Source organism: Scylla paramamosain, chromosome 1 (assembly GCF_035594125.1).
Source record: "Scylla paramamosain isolate STU-SP2022 chromosome 1, ASM3559412v1, whole genome shotgun sequence".
NCBI classification, from domain to species: domain Eukaryota; kingdom Metazoa; phylum Arthropoda; class Malacostraca; order Decapoda; family Portunidae; genus Scylla; species Scylla paramamosain.
Window position 1 is genome coordinate 34,595,193 of NC_087151.1, and position 10,000 is coordinate 34,605,192.

Below are 10,000 nucleotides of genomic sequence, written 5' to 3' on the forward strand. Positions count from 1 at the left end.
TCCCCTTGGCGACCTGTCCAGGAAGAGAAGGAGATAAAGAGGTTATTACACGATGCAGGAGTTCATGGCTGACGCTCTGACGCTCTCTCTCTCTCTCTCTCTCTCTCTCTCTCTCTCTCTCTCTCTCTCTCTCTCTCTCTCTCTTTAAGTGGGTGTAATTTTTCTACTTTACGAGACTTGCTGGTATGCAACTACTAGTATTTTTGTTTGTTGTAACTACTACTACTACTACTACTACTACTACTACTACTACTACTACTGCTGCTGCTGCTGCTGTTATTACTTTTACTGTTACTATACAACAATAACAACAACAACAACAACTACTACTACTACTACTACTACTACTACTACTACTACCACCACCACATGCAACCCTCACGCCCACGCCCGTCTTAAGCTGGCATTTATGTAGCCGCGTGTCTGGCGTGGTATGGAGGCAACCGGAAGGAAGCCATGACGAGTCTCTCTCTCTCTCTCTCTCTCTCTCTCTCTCTCTCTCTCTCTCTCTCTCTCTCTCTCTCTCTCTCTCTCTGTTTGTGTGTTGCATTATTTCATAAACTCGTGGCTATAACTGCTGCTGCTGCTGCTACTACTACTACTACTACTACTACTACTACTACTACTACTACTACTACTACTACTACTACTACTAAAGTCACATATACAACACACATACAGTATATAATTACAACCATACAACTACAGTAATTTCACGATATACTAACAATACTGCAGTACTAGTATTATTCTTACATAAATCAAACATAAACATTGACAACAATACTACTACTAGGTCAGTACTGTTACTACTGATAAATAGTGATAATTGTAATAATGACATGTAACAATAATAATAATAACAATAATAATAATAATAATAATAATAATAATAATAATAATAATAATAATAATAACAATAAAAATAATAACAAGAATGAAGACCACCACAATAAGAATGATGGCGGCGACAAGGATACGCAGAGCCACAACCTCCCTCAAGTTCACGCGTGATGAGGGCAGTGCGGGGATGGCGAGGCCAGCACCTCGAAGACTGCACGCTGCATCTCGACCCAGTTATGTAAGCAGCGCCGGTCACGTGCGGGTGTCCGGGCCAAGCTTCTCCCCACAGGCTGATGCTCTTGTGTTTCTCAGGTCGTGCACGTGGCGTCCAGGCGGCGAGGGATATGGAGGCCCCTCGACCGCCCTGCCATGGGGCGAGGGGCGGTGCCAGGAGGCCTTGGCGGAGGGCCACCCGTCTGGCTGTGAGTGTGTCATGAAGAGTTATGTTACATTCTTCCGGTGCGCTCTCTTTCATCTTGCGAGCATCACGGGGCAGTCAGAGTGTGCCACAAGATGGCACTTGATTAATATGCGTGTCGTGTACCGGCACAGCAAGGGTTGGCACCGGCACGCGGGTCAGTGGTCCCCGCCTGCCTGCGGGATAATGGCGCACCACGTAGCCACCAAGGGGAGGGCAGCGGTCGACGTGTAATCTTTGCCCTTCAGTCACTGTCGCCGCTTATCGGGCTCATGACCAAAACCCTGCACAAGGAAATGTCTCTACTATATTAGGACCCGCAGACGCTGCTGACCCGTAGAGCCGTGAAGCGGGCGGGCATCGCAGCCTCTGATTTTTAGAGGGAGGCGATGCCGTGAAGCTTCTGGGCGGCAGCGGTCTTAGGCTCCAAGGGCAGGCGGTGGTCTTACGATTAAGAAAGTAATGATGCACGAAAAAATTATGGTGTAGAGGTCCCCTTCCAATACCAAAGTTTCAAGGAACGACATCCTCTCTGAACATCATTATGGCACCTGTGTCCTTAAACTTAAGAGAATGTTTTGGTTTCAACTTTCATAAAGTGCTGTCTTTGGCCTCACAGGACGCAGCAGTATCCAGCACGCTCACCGAATAAAAGTAACAGCACCCATCAGGAAGCAGCGGTGCCAGTTCACTTCAGGGGTTGTGAAGCCCCTAGACTTGGAGGCGGCAATGCATCAGCCTTCAGTAGGTGGCGATATTCCTGACCCACGGAAGGCGGCCATGCAATTATCTACGTTTTTAGAGGCTGTACCGCTAAAGTAATAATTGTGGTAGCAGCACCAACAGTACAAGCAATAGTAGAAGTAGCAGTCAGGCTTTTTTTTTTTTTATATATGAATCTTTTCGCCTTTAGCCAGTGACTATCTTACATTATGAAAAATAGTAGTATATGAATCAGTATCTAGCCGCCCACCACCCCGCCCTCGCAGCAAAAAATAAATAAAATAAATAAATAAAAAAATAATAATAAATAAATAAATAAATAAACAACACATCTACTTACTGAAACAGGTGACCCACTCCCGCTCGGTGAGGCTGCGGTCCCCGTTGGTGTCACACATGCGCGGGAACATCTTGGCGCACTTCTTGGGCTTGATAAACCTGCGTACCGTCCTCCGCAGCCGCCTGTATTCCCGCCGCTGCAGCTTTCCGTCATTGTTGAGGTTCAGCTCCGAAAACTTCCACTTGAGAACCCGCCGGTACAGCTTCTTCTCCGATACTATGTGGGGACGAGAAGAGAAAGACGGGATGAAGGGAGAATGGGACGACAAGAGGAGGATGGAAGGGTGAAGGAAGAAATGGAATACGAATTAAAGATTTGAAGGTAATATACAGGTTGATAAGGAAGAATAAATGAGTGAAGGAAAGTGAGAGGAGGTGAAGGGATAAGAAGGCAGTGGGAGATAATGTTAGGAGGTAAGGGGGAGGGAAGTAAGAGAAAGTAGTGAAATGAACGAAGGAAAGGAGGAAAGAGGAGGAAAGAGAGGAAGGATGAGCAGAAGTAATTGAAGAAAGGAGGAGGAAGAGAAGATGATGATAATGAGGAGGAGGAGGAGGAAAAATAAGGAGGAGGAGGAGGAGGAGAAAAAGAGCCCGAAGAGAAAGGAAGAAAAGGTGAAGGAAGACAGGAACAAACAAAATAATTAGTAAACACATATTTCCGTGTGTGTGTGTGTGTGTGTGTGTGTGTGTGTGTGTGTGTGTGTGTGTGTGTGTGTGTGTGTGTGTGTGTGTGTGTGTGTGTGTGTGTGTGTGAAATAAAAGGCGATCATAACAATGTGTCCTCTCGTATTACGTGTTGAAATGAGACCTGATGGACTGGCAGCTGGTATGACAGAGTGACCATTTGACAGACAGCGGAGGCGAACAGGAGCATGAGAACCAGAGAGCAGGGACGAAATTTCCAAATAAAACAAGGAAAGATAGCAGCAGCAGCAGCAGCAGCAGTAGTAGTAGTAGTAGTAGTAGTAGTAGTAGTAGTAGTAGTAGTAGTAGTAGTAGTAGTAGTAGTAGCAGTAGCAGCAGCAGCAGCAGTAGCAGAAAGAGATGGTGGAAGAAAAGGAGGAGGAATACAAATGAATTTAAAGGAAGAACAAACATGAACACTTTATCCAAACGAGACTTCTTGTTAATGACTAGTCTCTTACCTACAATGAAAGACGAAAGATAGGAGTAAGTGAAAGTGAAAGAAGGAGAAGTAGGAGGGAGTGAGTGACAATAAGAAGGAAGAGGAGTGAGTGAGTGAGTGACAATACGAAAGAGGGAGTGAGCAACAATAAGGAGGAGGAGGAGAAGAGGAGGAGATGGAGGAGGAGGAGGAGGAGGAGGAGGAGGAGGAGGAGGAGGAGGAGGAGGAGGAGGAGAAAACATAATGGAAGAATTCTATATCATCATGTACTAAAAAATATTCACTAATGATGATGGCAATGATGACGATGAGAAGAAGGACGAGGAGGAGGAGGTGGTGGTGGACGAGGAGGAGGTGGACGAGAAGGACGAGGAAGAAGAGGACGAGAACGATGTGTTTTTTTTTTTTTTTTTTTTTTGCTTACGTATGCATATAACTCATGGGGTGCTTCACTATTTTGATAACGTCCAACAGTAATTGAGATGAGACGAAAATCTCACTATCTGCATCCTATCTACAAAAATACCATGAATTTGGCAGTTACAGTTAATTTTATCATGTTTTAAATGCGCCACAAAAACAACTTTCGTGGCAAAAAGAAAATTAGGAATGCTAGAGAGAGAGAGAGAGAGAGAGAGAGAGAGAGAGAGAGAGAGAGAGAGAGAGAGAGAGAGAGAGAGAGAGAGAGAGAGAGCAGTAATAATTGTAGTATACAGGATTTGAGTCAACCTAGTGGTATTTGAATGTGTGTGTGTGTGTGTGTGTGTGTGTGTGTGTGTGTGTGTGTGTGTGTGTGTGTGTGTGTGTGTGTGTGTGTGTGTGTGTGTGTGTGTGTGTGTGTGTGTGTGTGTGTGTGTGTGTGTCCCCTAACTGTATCCTTTTCTCCCGTCCTCTTCCTCCTCCTCCTCCTCCTCCTCCTCCTCCTCCTCCTCCTCCTCTTCTTCCTTCTCTTGGTCACTACTCACATTTCTTGGTGTTCCTGACCCGCTGGTACTCCTTCACCAGGTTGTTGGTGAGTCTGGTGATGAAGGTCCGCCGCGCCCGCCCCGTGCAGCGCTCTGAAGGGGGAGGGACGGAGGGCAGAGGTTAGCTTTCCGCGGGGCACCACAGCGGGCCACCTCCACCCAGGCGCCGCAGCGGGAGGGCAGGATAATGCTAACTACACCAGCAAGTCATGACAGTGCAAAACAATCATTAGTAGTGATCAAAAGTAACATCATTTAAGAACCTTTATGAATCATGCATGTATAGCAAGAGTTTATTTGTTTCATTACTGTTTTTCTTGCAAGTTTTCTTTTTTATGTCTACTGGTTTATTTACGCTAGTCTAAGTGGGTGCTTTAGCCCTATTACTGCTAAGAGACGTCTTTTCTTAATCACCTCCAAATGCTTAAGCTTAATTTAGATTTGTTTTTGTAGTAAGATAAAATTGGCTTTCTATTATCTTATTCTCACTGTCTATGCAAACATTACGGTGTTCTGAATATCAACGAAGGACAGTCTCAGCAGTAAAAGGGTTAAGTGGTTGGGGCGCCTGGGTTGGGGGTGGCGTGCACACAACACAGCAGCAGCAACACTACCGCGACAGTGACAGCCATGCCAGGGAGGCTCTCGGGGGCAACAACAACACGGCGCACATCAGTTAGTGGTCCACAAGCTGTTACTCAGAAGGAAGCTCAAACCTGTTACAGCCCTCGGCCGCCCCTCGACACGCCCACACACCTCCAGGGGGCGCCGCACCTCTCTTTGGGGAGCTTTTACCAACGAGGCATGGAGGTAGGGCGTGCGTGGGGTGGGAGAGGAGAGGGGGAGGCCTAGGCACCAGACAGGTCGTGGCTGCGTTATGGTGCCTCGAGGTGATCGTGCTGCCCTGCCTCCTGCCGCGGCTACGGGTTCCCCTCAGCACTAAACAACGGTGTGGTGTTTACTTCCTCACATCAAACAGGGCATACCAAGAAAAAAATGTTAGTGTATGTTCCCTGAGGGAGAGTTATGTTTAGCTTTCAAGCAAATCACGCGACCAGGGAGGCCAGCGAGGCGAGACCGAGGATGCGAGACAGGGATGTAGTCTGCTCCTCGGCCAGGACTCCAAGGGCTGGGCTGGGCGTAGGGAGGCTATGGTCTATGTAGGATGTACTGCCAGTGTTGGTCCGGGGCGCGGCGCAGTGATTTCACCGCCGCCTGCACCTCACCCGCCGCCGAAGCGCTGAGCCTCCGCCGCCGCTGCCGTCACGAGTCAAGGCGAGGCTACGCGTATCAAACACGTCCATCTCCATTGTGACGGGCGGGGAAGACAATAAGTGATGAAAATACCACATGACTGTCTCGTCGTTTACCACAACACATACGGAGAAAACTCAAAGCGATGTTCTGCCATAATAATAATAATAATAATAATAATAATAATAATAATAATAATAATAATAATAATAATAATAATAATAATAATAATAATAATAATAACAACAACAACAACAACAACAATAATAATAATAATAATAATAAAAAGGTAAAAGACTTATTTTTCGTCCCTACAAGGCACCCACGCGACTGTCACCGAGGAAACAAAACACCTGATCAAACCCTCCACTGAGGAACACGAGAGCGAGACGAGACGCAGATGTGAGACGCGACACACACACACACACACACACACACACACACACACACACACACACACACACACACTGCCAAGCGCTAGGGCGAGGCACGTCAACAAGGTGCCTGCTCTTCTATCCCATAGTGCTGAAAATACAGGCGGGGATGTCACTTTTACTTAACCTGAAGTGAGTGGTGAGGCTAAACTTGGATCATGCTACGCACTCTTATCACTTGCTTCACCTCGCCCACACTGAGATATTCGTGTAAACTTGGTACGTTTAACCTCCAGATTCTGAGGATTCTGAGTAAAATGACAGCTGGTTCTTGGCATCAGACGCACATTTCTCAACTAAACATGACAGGACTGCACGCACGTTCTCACAGCAAGGCACACAACGAGGAGACGTGTAGTGTCACAACGCAGTGAGACTGGTTGAACGTGACGAGGCTGAGAGACGCGGCCACGAACAGTAAAACACACATTAAACAGACACACCTGGTCAGACGGGTGTTTTCGGAAGCCACCTGCAGCGTCCCGTGACAGAAACCGTGAAAAATGAAGCAGAAATTGGCGTAACCATTTCTCACACTGACTGACTGACTGGGACGAGAAAAACTGAGCACGTGAGGGGAAACATAAATAAGTGAACAGTCAAGACCATCCACACATCTGGTTGGGGAGATGTTTGTAGCTTTCCTTGTTGAGAACTGAACGGAATTACAGTTGTTAAAAGCAAGTGTATGCATTTTATCTTTTATGTAAGAGAGGATTCTGGCCTAGGGCAGCAAAAAAGCTATAAAAAAAAAGTCTAATGAAGGTGCAAGTCCCCAGAGTGTAGTCAAAAGGGTTGTCCATAATTTGAGGACAAGTGTCTTGGAACCTCCCCCTTGAAACACGATGTAATTTCATGTTAGGTGGCTTGTGTAAGATTTTGCCTAAGATTTGTAGTAGCTGATGTAGAAAAGACATAAATGAAAGAAAAACTACTTGAGACACGACAAGGTATATATTAAATAAGTGGAGGTTAGCTCAGCAGTTTTTCACACTCCCCTTTCTACAGATGATACGAAGCGATATGAGTCTACAAAATCTTTCAGACAAAAAGCAGTACCTAGCAGCTACCCCTACCCATCATATCCCAGTTTCTCTCGGCCTTTGCGGAACTCTAAAAGTTAATGCACTAGTCCATATTTCAATTGTCATTCGATATACGGACATAAAATTCACTGGACTTCTTGACATCACTACTTGGGACAAATGAACGCATGTCTCGGGGATCGAACCCAGGAACACACAGCTGCGACGTGACACGGTTGTCTGCAAGTGGCTATGCAGGACGCGGAGACAAAGGAGTCGCTACATAACTCTGTCCCCTTGTGAGTTAATTTGCGGGGCCTCTCATTTGCATATACATCACTTCGGCAGAGTAACTGAAGACCAGGACGCCTCGCAAGATCCTGGGGTGAGATAGTTATGTAACTGTTATTGTTCTTGTTCAGCTAGTTGCTTTATTGTGGCAGTGACTGGTTTATAGGAAAGATAAGTGGTTTTCAGTACTTTATAAGTAAACAGCGCCTGAGAATAGGAAGGAAGATTACTAGGGACGAGAAACAACATAAATCAATACAAAGGAAGAACGAACAAGTAAGATCAGTCATTTCCACCACCAATATAAGATGCATCGCTGCCGCCGTCTGTGACTGCCACGCTGAAGTAAAAGAACAAGTGTGTCCTCGTCCATACCTTGCACTTGGGAAGGTCAGGGGCAGTTAGTGGCTCTGAGAGGTGCCGAGCAACAACTAAAATACAATGTTAAAAAAACATTTAAAGCTACAACATCGCCATGACTGTCATCAACAACATGAATGCCAACAACAACAACAACAACAACAACATCAACAACAACAACAACAAAAGACAGTACCATTGAAAAGGATCGCACAACACCACAACCACCACCAACAACAACAACAATAACAACAAAGACAGTGCCAATGAAAGGGGTCGCACAACAACAACAACAACAACAACAACAACAACAACAACAACAACAACAACGATAACGACATCAACACCACAACACCACGACCACCACCATCACCAGCAACAACAACAACAACAAAATATCATCATCATCATCATCACCATCACCAACACTACCACCATCACCAACACCAACAACGCCAGTCTGTCCTACCAAACACTCAGGCACGGCGAGGCGAGGCGAGGCGAGGCGAGGCGTGGAGGCCCTTCAGGAGTAGCCAGACCATTAGGATGACGAGGCGGCGGTCGGCGTGAGCTGCGGTTCCACTTACTTCGCGATTGCTTATCAGGCAGAGGCAGGGTTACAGGCGAGCAGCGGCGGTGGTGAGGATTACGAATGAGATAACACACTGAGGTTGTGAGAGAGAGAGAGAGAGAGAGAGAGAGAGAGAGAGAGAGAGAGAGAGAGAGAGAGAGAGAGAGAGAGAGAGAGAGAGAGAGAGATGAAGGATTAACACAACAAAGAGAGAGAGAGAGAGAAAGAGAGAGAAAATAAGATAAATAAAATCCAAGTATGCAAAATTAAAGGAAGAAGAGAGTGAAAAATATAAATTTTCGTCGTATTTTTTGTACAAGGAAGAATGTACACAGTGTTACATATGTTATGTTATGTACAGTGCACCTAGAGGAAGCTGAGCAATGAGAGTAATAACAATATGTACAGCGTTTGCTTGACTCACTACGCACACCCGTCACGCGATCCTGTTGTGGAGGAGCCAAAGACAACACATCAATCAATCATACCATTAATCAATCAACTTATCCATCTCATTAACGCTTGCCCCTTGACAGAAACCCAAACACACACACACACACACACGCACGCACTGAGAGGGCAACACGCGTTAATGAGGAGAAATGTTCTAAATCATGTGGTGTAACTTCTAAGATAGCATTACTAATCAAATCATTCCTCGAAAAAGAAAAAAAAAATGTAAAGAAAAAGAAATTGCAGCACTTATTCAGAAACGCATAAAGATGATTGTTCCTCCTTCGCAGATTATGAGTAAAAAGAAACAAACAAACAAAACAACTACAACAGATTACACTCGGCAATCTAACACGGTATCAACAGCACGTATTCAGAAACACCTTGCTTTCTTCACCATGACTATTTTCAAAGACCACATAAACCGGATTCTCAAGAGTGTTTCTCCAGTTAATAACAAATAAATCTTGTCTATACGTCACTAAAGCCATAAAAACACCATTAATAATCCATGTAACTTAAACTCATGCCTTTTGAAAGAAATGGAGATGCGTCGCAGAAGAGTTTCAGAATATGATCCTATGTATCTTTTCACCACTTCCCTGGTGACCCTCTTCCGCCCCTCCCTTCAGTCCAGACACGCCCACCCACCCACTTAGAAGTCCCGCAGTTCGAGTGGACTCTTCCTTTTCTCCTCCCATTACGCGGCAAGAACAGGACGGCGGCTGTAGGAGCAGTGTGGAATCGTGTCCAAGTTTTATCCATAACCTAGACATCCCTTCCTTCCGCTCCAGTTTCCTCGTCACCTCTTTAGCTTTTAGCGTCTCCTGAGCGTCAATTTTCAGTCTTATCGATAAATTAGACATTCTTTCCCTCTTCTCCACTTCCCTCGTAATCTTTTAGTGTCAACGTCTCCTGAGTGTTATTCCTCAGTTTTTCCCTTAACTAGGCATTTCTTTTTCCCCGCTCCAGCTCCCTCGTCACCTATTAACATCAAATCGCGTTTCTAAGGTGTCATTTTTCAGTCTCCCCATAAATAAGACACAACTGGACATCCCTTCCTTCCGCCCCAGTTCCCTCATCACCTTTTACCCTCAGATCGCGTCTCAGTGTCATGCCTCGACTTGAGTAAAAAAAGTGGATACGTTTCGTGGTTATGCCTCGTAGCTGTCAAATCTACAAAGTACTCCAGCACCAC

The 10,000-nt window shown here is 45.6% G+C and overlaps 1 protein-coding gene across 4 annotated transcripts in view; it reads right to left on the reverse strand.

Moving 5' to 3' along the window:
• LOC135104539 (SPARC-related modular calcium-binding protein 1-like) overlaps positions 1-10,000 on the reverse strand; it is a 150,685-nt gene that overhangs the window by 43,851 nt on the left and 96,834 nt on the right. For all 4 annotated transcript variants that reach the window (XM_064012122.1, XM_064012129.1, XM_064012130.1 and 1 more), the window contains 3 exons: positions 4,415-4,507; positions 2,325-2,540; positions 1-13 (listed from right to left, as the gene is read on the reverse strand). The exon at positions 1-13 is cut by the window's left edge and continues 17 nt beyond it. In XM_064012122.1, coding sequence (XP_063868192.1) covers positions 1-13; positions 2,325-2,540; positions 4,415-4,507 — 322 coding nt within the window. The remainder of the gene's footprint in view (positions 14-2,324; positions 2,541-4,414; positions 4,508-10,000) is intronic.